Here is a 15,685-nt window from a genome sequence, read left to right on the forward strand (position 1 = left end):
TGTGGTGCATCACCTGTGTTGAGGTGAAAGTTGAAACTGACTTTGCGCTGCCCTCAGACATGCAGCAGCAGGATTATCTAATTTATGGTTGTCATCATCATGGCCAGTCAAACAGTTCATGGACTCAAACTTTTCCAAATCTGTGCTGCCCTCTAGTGGTGTCACCTGGGAACTGCTAGACCAAGGCAAAAAATATTTAAAATAAAGACAGTGATCATTCTGATTTCAATCAAAGCCTTTTCTAGTATTAAACCTTTTATGTATTTTAAGGTAATACTGTGAGCTTTCATGACACGCTATTTACCTTTCAGCAGGGAGCAGTTGGAAGCTTGGTTGAGCTGAAAGAGTAACATCTGAGGTACATGGTCTACAGACACGGACTGGGTCAGAAGAGGCCCCTGGTGCTTGGTTTTGTGCTGGTAAAGTACTGCTACCACATGAGGAATATACTCCTACTGTTTGGGCAGGCAATAAACTAAAAACAGGCAGACACGATGCTGGAGTATGGCTACAAACAGGATTTGGCCCAAGAAAAGAATGGGGCATGCTATCTGGCAAAAACACAGCATCAAGGGAAGTGTCATTTGACTTTTGGGCATCTGAAAAGGTGTAATGATGGGCATGAGATGATGACATTTGGTTTAGAGCTGAGCCATTGCATGTTAAAGGTACCAGCATTGGCGCTAATGAATAGTTCATATTAGACAAATGGTTTGGGTGTATTTGACGAAACGTGTCAACAGAGCTTGAATACGATAATGGGATGGCAACTAGACGAAGGTGTGACGCAGATGATATGTTGTTGTCTTGATTTTGGGTTTTTAAGAGGCCGTCAGGTTTGGAAATAAGGACATCATGTTGGATTATAGCATCCTTCTCTTGCCACTGCTGATTGGCTGATGAGCCTGTCGCCTGTAGCTGTGGTTGGTCAGTGTGAGATGTGGGAGTGGTCTCTGTATCACTCAGGGCGCTGCACGTTGTGAGTGAACCACCTGCTTGGCGTGCTGGAGACCTGTCACTGGCAAATATCAGATAGCAGAGAACAATGTTATTGTGTTCACAATGTTTAATTTTTTATGTATTTTGAAGTTTGAGTTGGTTTTAGTTGAGTCACAGGAAGTGTGAAAAATATCATTAAATGCACTTGAAATGTGAAATCAGCATTATAGGTCAGAAAAGGTCAGTTAGTTCCTGTGATTAAACGAAAGGGCTTTATGTGATTGTTTTCTTTAAAAGTGACTACTACTGTGTCCAAGAGACAATTCAAAGTGACAGGTGAAGAGGGGGGAAAAAAGTGTCACAGGCTTAGGTGATGATTTATACCTGACCTTCCCACTGTTTGTCTCAGAGTCAGTGAGATAACTGGAAGAGGAAAGAGTGAAGGAACTAAGGACGTAGGGGAGAAAGGAAGGAAAGAATCAAGGAAGGGGAGACCAGAAAAAAGAGAAAAGGAAACAAGAAAAAAACTTAATCATTTTATTCGCTACAATACAGAATGCTTTTTCAAACTCAAAACACAGAAAAGAAATGTCAGCCTCTAGAGTTCCAGATGTTTTAAAATGCAACACTGTTAGACTCTACAAAGAAGAAACTCATTGAAGTTCGCAAAATCTGCATGAAGTAAACATGGGGATCAAATAAATGTTAAGGCACTGGAGAAATATTTTACACAGTAAGGGCGTCAAATCATTTCTCTGCATTACAAGTCATTCATCGCATTTATACAGTTGCTCTGCAAACCATCAAAGCTCAACAAACTGCTTACCAAAAAGAGCCTTCCTTACTTGCATAAACCTTATACCATACCAAGTTGGAGTGTTACATCCCAGCAGCATAGCATATAAGCCACTGCTTTATATATACTGTACATACATGCATGACAAGTTGAAATCTCTTCCACTTTTTCAGACATGGATTTTTTTTCCCCCAGTAATTTCAAGATACTGTGTTAGTTCCAGTGCTAGCAAATATAACAGATGTAAACAAGCCATTAAAGCTTTTAAACAAGTGTCCTCTGTAACATACATTTATTCAACAGTCCAATTAACATAAAGGAACATACATAACTGTCTGTCTAATGCACTCTATTGCTATTGTCAGTGATGTCAGAAATAAACTCCTTCCTCCAAATCACACTCCTCCCCCTTATGTCATATCTACATTACAGTGGTACTGAGGACAATGAGGGGCAGACAACACTGTAGTTACTGTATGTGGTGCATTTGTGAAGTCCTTTTTTATGCATTTCTCTATCTGATTTACTGAACGCAGACCTTAAAGATATGGTGTATGTTTTGTCTATCTATAAATATGAATTTCCATCTATCATTTTCATGTTCTATGTGTCAAAATGAACGCAAACTGAATGATTCATAACATGTCGTCAATGCAACTTTCAGTAGGGCGACTCGGCTGCTGTCTTCCTTTTCCCATTACATGTGTATAGGTACTGTAGTGAAGACTGAGTGGGGCATAGATGTGGATTGACAGCTGTATATCTGACTGAGCATGTTCAGACATCATATCAGACTTCATTAAAGCCGTCATGAATTTAGGCTCTTATTTGAAAACTCTGTAATTCTTGTCTCCCATCACCATCATGGTGATTATTAGTATGAATATAGTATCTTATCATTAAAATCACTGACATGTTATCAAGTATACACAAAAAGTGGCATACACATGCACTTTACTCAAACTCGAAATGTAAGTATAATGAGGTGAAAGTAGCCACACACATAAAAGTGTGTATTTAGGCATCTACATGTTTAGGGTTGGAATCAGTGGAGTGGGCCCATCACATAAGCAACGCTTAAATAAAGGTCTGAATGAAGCCAGCACAATGCAGGCACATGACGTGACAGTGACACACACACACACACTCTCTAACAATTCCTTTACAAGCTCCAATTGCACTATTCCTTCTTTTACTTCCTATATTCCCATTAGTCCACAAGCTTGTATCCCTGCAACAGTCCAATGAATTAACAACAATCAATAGCAGTCAAACTGATATAGTGTACACATACACAGGTAGACAGACGCATACAGAGACACACACAGTCTACTGGACATTGAGGGCGCGAGCAGACACCCCGTGGTGCCAGTCTCTCAGCTCGTTGTACTTAGGGCCAATCACCATCCGAGTGGTGGTCTTGTTCACTCTGCCATCCACGTCACAAGAGTAAGAGGAGATAGAAAGAAGAGAAAAACACACCAAAGGAGAGAGAAAAGAAGGATTTAGGAAACGTAGCTGCCCTGCGATGTGTGATGAGACACACTGAAAGCTGAGCCACAAGGAAAGCTTGATGATACAGAAGCAGCTGTTACCACAAACAAAAAGCTGATGATACACAGGAAACATACAGATGTAGCGGTTATGGGCAGTATTGCTGTCATCATCAGAATATAAAATGACAGAAATCAATGGAAAGAAAGAACAAAAGTGAGCTGTAAGGATTATCCAGAAAACAGTTCACTTGTCATTTCCAGTGTCCAAAGAGTCCATCTTCATTTTGTCAACACTCTGCCCATGAATCGTGGTCAGTATGGACTCAAGTTATGAATCAATTTAACCACAACGCTTCACAACAACACCCACAGTCAGCGGGAATGTCTGCATGTTCACATGAGCAGTCACAGACACACGGTTAACACATGTACCGCCACAAACCACCCAGAGAAATGGACAGCCAATGGATCACATCACACTGAGAACGAGACCACAGTAAAGCCATGATTGTCAACAACGCAACCACAGGTTAAACAACATGCAACACTGCAATGCTGTCACATCCAACGACCAAATGCACAAACAACCACGGGCAGCACACAAACCATCACATATGGCTATGCTTTGATCGATGAGCACAGATGGATGCACTTTCAGAGCCTGGCATGATGCTATTTAAAATCAACCTTCAGCAATCTGAGAGGAATTTAATCAAAATTGCTTTCTGATCTTTTGAAGCTACTGAGAATCGACATACTGTACAGCACACATTGGTCTGGCTTTTGACTTAATGGATCAAATGTGATCCTCCCTCTGCCGTCTAGACAGGAAGAGCCCACACAGCATCAATACATTTGCCAGAACAGTGCAACTGAGATTTAGAGTCAGATTTTCTGCTACTGCATAAATGTAGATGTTACTGTTTACGTTAGAGACACCCAGCTGAGCAGGTTAAATGAAAGAAGAGTTTGAAAATCAACTGAAAAGATGAGATTTTCTGGAATATGTATTGTTACTCCAACAACACAATTAGTCATACAAACCACAACAACAAGAAAAACGGAGACTAGAGTTATTAAAACCACAAGCTTCAATGCGTCAGCATTTTCTTTGCCAAGCACTTACTTTGTCTTCTTGGCTTTGTCAGCTTCCTCATCTTGAGCTACAAGGGAAAGAATGGAAACATTAATGAGTGCACTCTAAAAAATGTTGCCGTCTTTATCTTCTACAAAAATGCTGTTTGATTTAGAAATAAATTATATTAGCATGATGATTTAGATATGTTGGTGTGCCCTATGTATGCAGGATCCACTGTATTCAGGTGTGTGATCACTAGCTCAGGTGCACTAACAACAACAGGTAATGATGAGGTTCAGGTAATGACTCTGCATGCACTTCAGTCAGTCAGTAATGTACCGTGCTCGGTGCCAGTGATCTGAGCCAGAATCTTGAATGATCTGGACTGGGTGGTGCCAGTGCGGGGGCGCCAGTCCTCTGTGTCCTCCGTTATGCGCTTCCTGCTGGCATCAGCATGAGTGGGCACATGGTAAAAATGGATGTCTGTGTCCACAACGTGTTTCCTGGGAACTCTGGGAGAACAGGGCAGAACAGGATGGATGAGATCAGAAAATATGCTTTTAATTTTACATACTGCCTCTCATATATCTATCAAAGCAACAGAGATGAAGACTGATGTCATTTCCTCTGGGGTATTATAAGCTATTAAAGTGAAATGTATAACTTTTAATTCGGCAGGAAGCTATAAAACATTTCATACTCCTTAGTACTCCAAACTTTGTACTATAAGCAGGTCATAAGTGGCTCTGTCCACCGCAGTGTGTTATGAGCCAAAGCCATGTAAAGTTTTCTTTCAGGATGTTAATTTCAATCGGAAAGTTTAAATTCATTTACAGTATAGGTATTGACATTATTGTTTCTTCAGTCGGAGGAATTTGATTAAATTGTTAGATGATTACAGGTTAGGTTATGAGATGGCAAGGTGACACACAAAAAATAATATAGAGGGGGAAATAATAATAGAATTTGTGCTTATTAAACAAGAACAAGGGGGGAAAAAAATCATACCACACTCTGTTAAATGTTTTTGGTGTCTAGATCTACCAATGTGATACCTTGGTGGCTGGGGTTTTCTTGAAAACCAATGGCAGAGAAAGACAGGGCAGAAGAAAACAGACACAGACAAAATAAAGCCAGTGGAAAACGAAACAGCAATATTCATAACAATCATAAGGACACAACAGAATCATGTGAAAAGACTTACTTCAAAATACTTTGAGGTCCACTAAGGGGAAGGTAAAGTAAGACAAGACAGACAGAGAAGAGGCAGAAAAGTGAAGAATTGATTAACTTGTAAAGAATGAATCAAAAGAAATGTTAAGAATTAAAGATAAGTAGAAAATCAATGGAGGTAAATAGAAAACATGAACTTATGGACCACAACTACTAGTGCATGCATAACACTGAGCCAAAATATCCACAGAGATATTTAATTGCATCGATAAGATGAAAGGTAAATTATCAAAAGAAAAGATCAGTTCTATTTTCAACCACATGGTGGTGCTGTTGACTCATCTGTAATTCCATAGAGGTGGAGTCATTCATCATCTGGACACTTTTATGTTTTTATTCAAATGACGCTGAAACACGCACTTTTGTTTTGATGAGTGTGTAGCATAGTTATGATACAACATGTGTGGCTTGTGTTTGCGTGAATTCATGAGGAGTAATATGCGTGTGTAGCCACAACCTTTCTTGGCAACAGGGTGCTGACAGGGCTGTTATTAATTGGCTGTCAATAAATCAACTCCAATACACATACACATACACATACACATACACATACACATAAACATACACATACATACACACACAAGAGCATTGATGACTTTCCTGGCACTGCTGTCAATAAATCACCTATAAATAAACACACCCACCAATACACTCACCTAGCACATTGAATGGAGTGATTTATGAGTCTCTCTCAACACATTCTTGTCACAGCAGCAGCTATGTCGGTGTGGGAGTGTTGACAGCTCTATGTGAGCCTGCTCACACACTTACAGTTACAGTACAGTTAGTTACTGGAAGTGTCTCACACAATGTAGTCTGTGTGTGTCTGTGTGTGTGTGTGTGTGTGTGTGTGTGTCTATAATGTGTTTGTACAATATCAGTGTTTGTGATTTATGGCTGAGGTAAAAATATACTGTCGCCTCAGCATATTGAATCACATGCAAAGGTTGGGTTCATTTTAATTAGTTGAATGCATGTGTGTTACCACTTACAACTGGCTTTAATACCTGAGTGGGAAACCCTCATGTAATGTGCCAAAATATGAAATGTTTCATACACAAAAGCTATTTCTGTAGTAAACTAATAAGCAAATGCATGCAAATGTCATGACACAGTATTCACACAAAGAAGCACACAGAGAGGTAAAAAGGAGAACAGGCGTAATTTGACATGCTTCAGACACTAACTTTGTGACTGGAGGATGTGCTGCAGTCTGCAAAGCAGAAAAACAAAGTTTGAAAGGAAGAGAGAAAGACAGGGAAAACTGACATCCATATGTCCCAAATCTCACCATTGTATTCAAAAATCCCCTCTGAAACGAACCACACAGCACATTTACAACATGCAAACAAGCAAGCAAGACGCAAGGATGGACACGTGCTGTCTCATAGTATCAGTCTGTATGCATCTCAGCATCAGAACAAAATAGAGATTCACTAATGCTGGAAGAAACACCTGTTGATAAGTATACAGAGAGAGAGAATAATTCTGTACCACGCGTCCCGAAAGTGCTTTCTCAAAAAGAGCCACTGCAATTTACAGAATCATATCCATTACTACTGTATATATTGATCATCAGTGACAGTGCATCTGTATGCTTACCTCTACTGTGGATGACCAAAATAACTATTGTAATATTTGAACTGTCTATCATTTGGAATAAAATGAGGATGAAAAAAGCTAACCAAAACATTCATATAGAAATGTTGATGTGAAAAGAAGCAAAAGACAAAGAGGAAGATCAAGCTTTAATAAAGTGTGTTGATAAATGTCATCTGTGATACTTGGAGAAGACTATGTACCCAACTGAAATTCAGCTCGAGTGTTTGTGCGTGTGTGAATGACTGCATGGTGTAAGATTATATTGTGCAGATCGCTGGTGACCGCTAAGTCTCACAGAAAGAGAAACCACTGATCCTTTTGTTGGTGTGTTCCCCAGAGGAATGAATAAAAGAGAGAGTGAAAACATGAAATGAAATGACGAGAGAAATTATGAGTCAGAAAAGGAGTATATTCAGTCCATTTGGCATTTTAAAAACATCCACATATACCCGGTAGTTTTAGGATAAATCACTAAAAGAATGAATGAAAAAGTGGAGAAAAATGGCTTGATGACGGTGTGCTAGTCTGTGAAGGGCACCAGTGAATTTGTAAATCTACATGGATTCAAGGCTGAATCCTTTACTGACTGACTGATTTTCGAGAAGAGCAGAGAGACTACCACACAGCTTGAGTTACCAATGCAGGCTATATATACACAGCTTAGTCATAGCATCATTGCATAGTTATACTCACTATGCCTCTGGAAAGAGAGGAGGTGGGGTTGTGACAAAAACAGAGGTGGGGGGTGGAGGGGTGATGCTGGGAATTATGTTGAGAGAGACAGGAACAGGCAGCTTGGATGTGAAGTGTGGCGGGGGAAAATTGAATGTGATGTATGAATAGATATATAGAAAGAAAAGGAGGAGAGATGGAGGCAAAGAGGGTGAACATAATAGTAATTCACTCAATGAGGGTTCTCTTCAAATGCTGGTGACGAGTAATATAGTTGAAATGTGGGGCTGTCCTCAGACACTCAACCACAATTCAAAATATAGAATCACAGTGGAGATCTCCACTTTCCCTTAGAAGAGCAAAGATGTGTCTTCATAAAATATCATGAATGATTCAGGATAAAATGAAAGCAAAGAAATAGAAAGAACAACCACAAGTAAACGGGAGAGAGAGTGCATTTCAATAGCTTCACCATATAACCACCACGCTAGGGATATTTTATTTGTCCATACATATTACTTATGAGTTTTAGGTCTACATCCATCTTAAAGTTGAACATTAACTGTGTTAAATTCCTCACTTTCAAGATTTTAACCACAAACAACTCATGGTTATGTTTTACAGCCGTTTTTTGCATTATTTTAAGAGGACTCCAAAAGCTCATTTAGAGTCCATCAGTTCTGATGTTTTCCATCACATGAAAACAGATATCACATGTCTTTCAGTACGGAACTTCAGTCCAAAGTTGCTCCAGTACACAAATAACCCATTTTAATTTGCTTACATATCAGTGTTTCCACACTGGTAGTTTAAGTTATCTAACATGACACATTACACAAATAACTGAGACTCTGGCTACATATTTTTTAAAAATGTCAAACCAAACCAGCAGCACAGTGCCAAGCTGAGACTGTCACATTTCAACACTATAATAAAAAAGATTCACAAACTGAGGCAACATAGTCAGGCCTGGCTTCTTAACTAAAACCATCGATCTCAATATTGTGTTTGGAGTATAGTATTTTGCTTTGGTAACTCCACCAAGAAGGTTTCGTTTTCATGTCTGTTTGTTGATTGATTTGTTTGATTTATTTGATTGTTTGTTTGTCGACAGAATTAGGCGAAAAGTACTGAACTAATTTTCACCAAACTTGGTGGAGGGACGGGACATGGGCCAGGGAAAACGGAATTCAATTTAGGTGCCGATTTGGGGCTTACCCAGGAATTTTTTTTGTCACTTTCCTTAACATTGTGAGATAGGGCATTTTTATTTAGATGAAATGTATGGATCTTGATGTAGAACATCAGACATATTTATGGTGTTGAGATTTATTAGTTCATACAGTTTGGTACAGATCCAGATAATAATCCAGATCTGGTGGAAGAAAATTCTGAATCCACATTATGCACAGAGTTGCACTTGTTATTAATAGTAAGTAACAGTGCATATGGCACCAGCAGCATTTAGGAATGCAGTATTTCATTCAACATAGCAATGTTGAATACAGCTGTAGAGCTGTATGAATTGAATAAGGCTGATGTCATCATTTCACACAACAGGTAATAAAACCATGCAGCTGTCTTGCACAAGGATTAAAGACAATAAATAAATAAAGCTATACTTGACAACAAAAGTCATGTAGGATTGTTTGGCCTTGGCGGAGGTATGCGCTCTACTGAGTGCCATTCTAGTTTTTTAATGTTTTTCTCAGAACAAAACACCAACAGACATTTGAGCCTGATTTAATGATGTGGAAGAACTTTGAAAATCACTGCCAAGATTTCAAAATTTTAAGTTGGAGTCTGGAAAGCCGGATGAGGGCCTGTGTGGAATAAACAATTTTCAGTCAGGAACATAAACTTTGAAATAGGCCTGGCAAAACACCATGTTTGTAAATCATTACAGAAGTGGATTTTTTTGTAACAAAATACTTGTCTAACTAAGTGCAGACTTCAAAACTTAACACTGGTGTCATAAATTTTCATCTTCTGTTTCTCACAAACAAATGGTGTGGCTACTGATATTTCAAAATGCCTTTTACCATTTCTAAAACTGCATGAATCTGTGAGGGAATCAGTAACAGACAGTAAAATGATAAAGTAGATGTTTGACATGTCAATGATCCTACATCCCATTTGACAGCTTGAACACCGAGACAAAGACATTTGGAGATAGGAACCAAGAATTGATTCAGTTGATAGGCTGTAGAGACCGCCACTCACCCATTAAACTGCAGTGGCAAGGCTCCACCCTGACTCTCCAATAGGCCCCGCCTCTGCCCCATGGCCACCTCACAGGCGTTCTCAGTGGAGTATAGGTTGATTGGTGTGTTATACACTGATGGCTGAGGTGGAACGAGGCCAGGGGAGGAGGAGGAGGAAGAGGATGGGTAAGAGACAGGAGGTGGAGGAGGAGGAGGACTGGTGTGGGAGGACGCAGGAGTGAAGGCAGAGGATGGGGATGGGATGAAAGCAGTAAATGGTGATTGTGATGGAGTGTAGTCGCTCTCTGATCCGCAGCCCCCGTAAGGTCTGGGGGCTTTATTGTAGGGGGCGGAGGAGGGACTGGAGGACTGAGGGTGGGGATAGGGTGGAGGAGGGGGGTGGGTGAGAGCCACTGGTTTTATGATGTCTGATCTGTCGTCCTACCGGCATGAGAGAAGAGCATGCACATACACACAAAAATAAATCACATCACAGCACACACTATACTGATGCCTCCCAGGTTATGATTTATGGATGTGTTTGTCCAAATGATAAAGTCTGATTTCATTTAAAAATAGCTGGAAAAAATCCAAACATGTTGAGTCCCTGTAAATTTTACAATTTAGTTCCTGAATTTCTTTGACAAGAGACGCATCAGTATAACCTTCATTTACAACAAAACACAAATGTAGCAAAGACAGAAAAAACATAACAAATCAAGACAAAGGTGTTTTTCATGCAACAAAAAGTGTGTATGGCACCGTTTCAGAAGGGTGTAGTAACTAAAGAAAAGTATTCAAAGGACTTAGAACATACCCAAGGTGAATTACTTTTTTTGTTTTTATGCTGACATATTGAATTTTTCAATAATTCAATTGCTTTCATATGATGAGTATCTATTTCCTGTTCCATAGTTACTTCATAAAGTAGATGGTTGATTACCAAGGGAAACTTATATCTACAGGAAAATAAAATCTACATTCAAGGCAATAAAAATAAATTATTTTGGAATAATGAAGTGACCTTAGTATGACAATTTGTCACAATAAGCTATATAAAGTATAGATTTAACATATAATATCTTAAAATATATACAGTTCATTCAGAAAGTGTTCAGCCCTTTCATTTTGTTATGTTGCAGCATTATGCTAAAATAAAAATAAAAACTTTTTTCCCTCATCAATCTATACTCAATACACCAAAATGACACAAGTGAAAACAACAAACACATTATTTATTTAAAAGGAAAAACTGAAATATCACATAGACAAAAGTATTCAGACCCTTTGCTGTGACACTTGAACTTTAGCTCAGGTGCCTCCCATTTCTCTTATTCATCCTAGAGATGTTGGTGATGGTGACGATGATGGTGACCAAGAACCCGATGGTCACCATCCAGCAAAAAAGCACCTAAAAGACTTTCAGACTGTGGGAAACAAGATTGTCCGGTCTGAGACTGAGATTGAACTGTTTGGTCCCAATTCTAGTGTTTTTAGTAGAACTGGTTGTTCTTCTGGAAGTTTCTCCCATCTCCACACAGGATCTCTGGAGCTCAGCCACAGTGACCATCGGATTCTTGATCAACTCTCTTACTGATTGCTCAGTTTGGCTGGGCAGCTGGCTCTAGGAAGTGATTGGTTGTTTTCGCTCTGATATGCATTGTTAGCTCTGAGGCCTTAAATTTCAAGTGTCATAGCAAAGGGTCTGAATACTTCTGCTAATGTGAGATTTCAGTTTTTCCCTTTTAATAAAATTTGCAAAAGTTTCTAAAATTCTGTTTTCACTTTGTCATTATGGGATATTGAGGATTGATGAGGGACATTTTTTTTTATTTTAGCATAAGGCTGCAACATAAAATTGGGTCTGAACACTTTTCTGAATGTTCTGTATATCGAGGCAGAATCTCATTTTCACCTGGTGTACCTCTCCTCAGTTAAACAGTAATCTTCTATGATTTTCTTGTATCTATTAATAGACATGCTGTACACACAGTGTAGAATTTTTTCTTATTTCAGTGACATGCTGTGTTACAGTACCTTTGGTGCCACAGGAGGTGGTTTGGGAACACTGGAGGCCCTGGAAAGAGGGACAAGGAAGGCAGAGAGAAAGTGTATGAGTAATGATTACACAACCGCATTTTATTTTTTCATTTCAACTTTGAAAAATGTCTGGTTTTGATATATGAATATTCATGCTTATTACAGATTGTGACTGTTAGCCAACACCGTGCGGGTAAAAGTAAACAAGCTCTTCAAAAGTGTTTGCTGATATTTATGAAGCCGTTCGAAACCACTAAGTCCACACAGTAAAATTTTTAGATCTTCCTGAGGTCGAGAAAAACTGTGGTAATGGTGAATTACGGCTAAACCTGAGCTCTCAGCGTAGAGCCCAACATGGAGAGGTTTCTGTCATCAGCTTTGACAGAATCCAAAAGAGTCTTACCGTTGCTGTGTCAAACTATGAAATTTGAGTTGCTGGAGCCGAAAATTGTGGTCTCTTTCAGTGTATGTGTGCTTTTGAAGCCAGCTGCTTTTAGTATAAAAAGCCCAGTATCAATCTGATACTCTTGGTGTTTGATACTCTTAATGCCACTTTGAGCCATGAGCTCCCCAAAAGGTCATCTGAGGAACATGCCTGTAACTATCCACACTCTGAAATGTACTCAGAAGTGGATTAGCACTTCCTCCTAATATCAATTTTACTGAGATCATTTTTCTTCTGTCAACAGAAGTGCTTTTAATTGCTCTGCATGGTTCAAGATGATACTGATGCAATAGGACAGCACTTTATTGATGCAAAATGAACTGAAATAATCAATTTTACAACAGCGAAGGATCAGCACACTTATATTAACCAATCAAAAGAGTGAATTTCCTCAATAACAACAGTAAACAGTTAAACATGCGAGACAAATGAATGTAACTCAAATGGTTGATTGAGCATGATATGAAGGGAAAAATGCATTTGTTAACACAAATTAAAGGTTAAGTAAACTTTGCAGCAACTGAAGATGTGTCAATATCAGCAGCCCCACATTCCTTTCAGAGCAGCTCTTCAAGACACTTCCTCAGGGAGGTTCATGTCCTTCACCTCAGTAAATTTGAACCGACAGCCTTGCAGTAGCTAGTAACACATCAGTGTACAGATACGGCTACTCTAACTTGGTGCGCCAGATGGTTTGTTCCACAACCATCCACACCATTCCCAGATGGTTTGTTCCACAAAACCATCTGGGAAAGCTTCACTGAAAACTGTTTAGGAAAGGGCAGATGCTTTCAAAAAACACTTGGCATGTGATTTGATGAACCATCATTCATCACGTAGTAGGAGAACGCCGAAAAGGAAACACAACACAACAAGCTGCAGTTGGAGCTTTGAAAGCTAGTTAGCATGACGGTAGATAACTCCACGAATACCGAAACAATCGCTTTGCCATCGCTGCTGGTAGTTCCTCTCCCTCAAAGGACACTGACTGGTCGAAACCACAGTAGTTTGGCCACAAGCAAATAGTTAGACTGTCGTCTCTGAGAAAATCCATTCTCGCAAGGTTATCGCTACGCATACGCTAGTCCTTTTCCTCTCTGCACTAGTTTTGGTTTGCCAACAGCGTGTGTCATGGTCCTTTGTGTGAAATGTGAAGGTCTGAAATTTTACTAACACCTGTAGCAAAAATGGTTTCATGAACCCCTCTGAACAAGTGCTGAAGTGTAAAACTAAATTTTGATATGACTTCACATCACCCTTTTTGTCTCAGTAAGACCAGGGCAGCAGTACATCTTCCCAGTAAGTTTCCATGGACACACTTTTGTAAATAGTCCAACAAATCAACAAGTACCTAGACATCAAAGCTGATCCGAGGGCAGCAATGATCTCACTTGTGCAGCCAAAGGCACTGAAATGAGGCACCTAGAGTAGGAAGGAAAACGCCAGGGTATGAAGTAGGTATTTCAGATACGTCACCGTCATCCCTGCTGTAGCCTCGATTACACTGCAGCTATAACTGGAAACACCAACATGGAAATGTGTTGGGGTCATATGGTAAGAGTCAGAAAAAAAAGATGCCTGCTGGAAAGTGAATGAGAAACAGAGCCTAATTTAATTCAGACGCTTTTAAACCTTTTCTTTGGGGATTCAAAGGCAATTTCAGGATTCTAAACAAGGAACCTATTGTTTTTATTAAGACACCTTTATGTTACTGGTAACTGGCATGACCTTGGGAATACTTGAGATGATGAGAGATGTACTGTATCTATCCAGGTTGATCTTCCTGAAACCTAAGTAGCTGTCGGTGTCAAATGAGCCTTAGAAGTGTTTTGAAAATGTGTTTATGCTGCATTGGTTTATAGTGCACACATTAACAGAGCAATAACCAAATAAATATATCTGATTTTGTTTTGTTCTGATTTTGTCAAAAATATATAAAAAAAAAAAGAATATGTCATAAGAATATGGGGCTTCCACTGGGAACTTGTATCACTTATTCCAGAGGAACAACAAGACCTTACACCGTATCAGACACTTAGCCACAGGAATGTTTCTCCATAACTCAAATGTGTGAGGGTCAGAGAGTAAGTGGATGCAATAAAGACACTGACAGTGTGACAGTGACAAACAAAACAGTTCATATGTCTACCTCCTGCACACCAGATGGAAAAGTTTGCTAGGCCGTATATGTATACATGCGTGTGTTCCTCTCAGTGTGGAGACCCACCAGCAGTTTCATTTCATAGTTTGAGAGCAGCTGCTACGAAACATGTTTCTTTTCTCTGCGTTTCATTTTGTAACTTTGCATGTTCCACGTTATGTGTCAGGCTAAGTGGCTGTGTTTCGAGTACTCTGTTATGCGTTTGTGGAAGTTTTACATTATATAACAGAGCAGCAAATTGGTCTGTTCCTGACATGTAACTGTGAGTCTGTGTTTCCGCTGAAATTGTTTGTGGTGACAGCTATTTTGGTTTTGCCTTGATACCTTACCACATCCAAGTGAATGCTATGCACGCTTTTACATATTTCCATATCTTGTTAAGTTTAAAAATCATGCATGGTTATGGTTTTCCTAATTAACCATTTATGGAACATACATAAGCTTTTACATAACTTCGACAGTGCTTTCATGGGCTGTTACATTTTCTTTGTTCAGTTTCCACTCTCCTCAGCAGCCATTCTCCCTTTGTAAAAAAAAAAAAAAAAAAAAAACACCTGCACAGTAAATACTTTAAACTATGTGATGTTAATTTGTCTGTGATTCAATTATACGTTAATATTTGAGCCAATATTGTGTCGTGTTGTACTGAATTGTATTTCACTATGGGGAGCTCTTGTTATTTTGTATTTCCTGCCATCCATACCATTTTTAATGTGTCCCCATATTTTATCTTTATGCTGCTTTGAGTTTCTTTACAGTTTTTCCCCACATTTACACATTAAATTGACCTGTCATAAAGAGAAGGATGCCATCTCTTCTTCATCTCCTCTCAAATCACCCGTGCCCTCGCGGCTGTTCTGTGTTCTTGGTTGTGCATTTGTGTTTAATCTCTCTGGTCTATTCTTACACGAGTGAGATCATTGACCGATGTTTCCAGGGCTGCACCCTGACATGCCATTAGCTTCACAAGCAAGCAACCAGCCGCGCTGAATCAATAAGAGATTGTTGCCTGAGTGTGT

The 15,685-nt window shown here is 39.3% G+C and overlaps 1 protein-coding gene across 4 annotated transcripts in view; it reads right to left on the minus strand.

Moving 5' to 3' along the window:
- The window catches only part of pdlim5 (PDZ and LIM domain 5), a 61,417-nt gene that overhangs the window by 16,064 nt on the left and 29,668 nt on the right, over positions 1-15,685 (minus strand). Inside the window, exons 4-12 of one of the 4 annotated variants that reach the window (XM_022757676.1) lie at positions 12,058-12,097; positions 6,730-6,755; positions 5,514-5,534; positions 5,365-5,382; positions 4,649-4,821; positions 4,358-4,394; positions 1,324-1,386; positions 305-1,018; positions 14-175 (exon numbers count right to left, since the gene is read on the minus strand). In XM_022757676.1, coding sequence (XP_022613397.1) covers positions 14-175; positions 305-1,018; positions 1,324-1,386; positions 4,358-4,394; positions 4,649-4,821; positions 5,365-5,382; positions 5,514-5,534; positions 6,730-6,755; positions 12,058-12,097 — 1,254 coding nt within the window. Of the gene's footprint in view, positions 1-13; positions 176-304; positions 1,019-1,323; positions 1,387-4,357; positions 4,395-4,648; positions 4,822-5,364; positions 5,383-5,513; positions 5,535-6,729; positions 6,756-10,039; positions 10,462-12,057; positions 12,098-15,685 lie in introns of all 4 variants that reach the window. The other 3 variants (XM_022757675.1, XM_022757674.1, XM_022757677.1) reach the window with 3 other exon arrangements.

The sequence above is a fragment of the Seriola dumerili genome, unplaced genomic scaffold (assembly GCF_002260705.1).
Source record: "Seriola dumerili isolate Sdu_G_001 unplaced genomic scaffold, Sdu_1.0 BDQW01000290.1, whole genome shotgun sequence".
Lineage (NCBI taxonomy): Eukaryota > Metazoa > Chordata > Actinopteri > Carangiformes > Carangidae > Seriola > Seriola dumerili.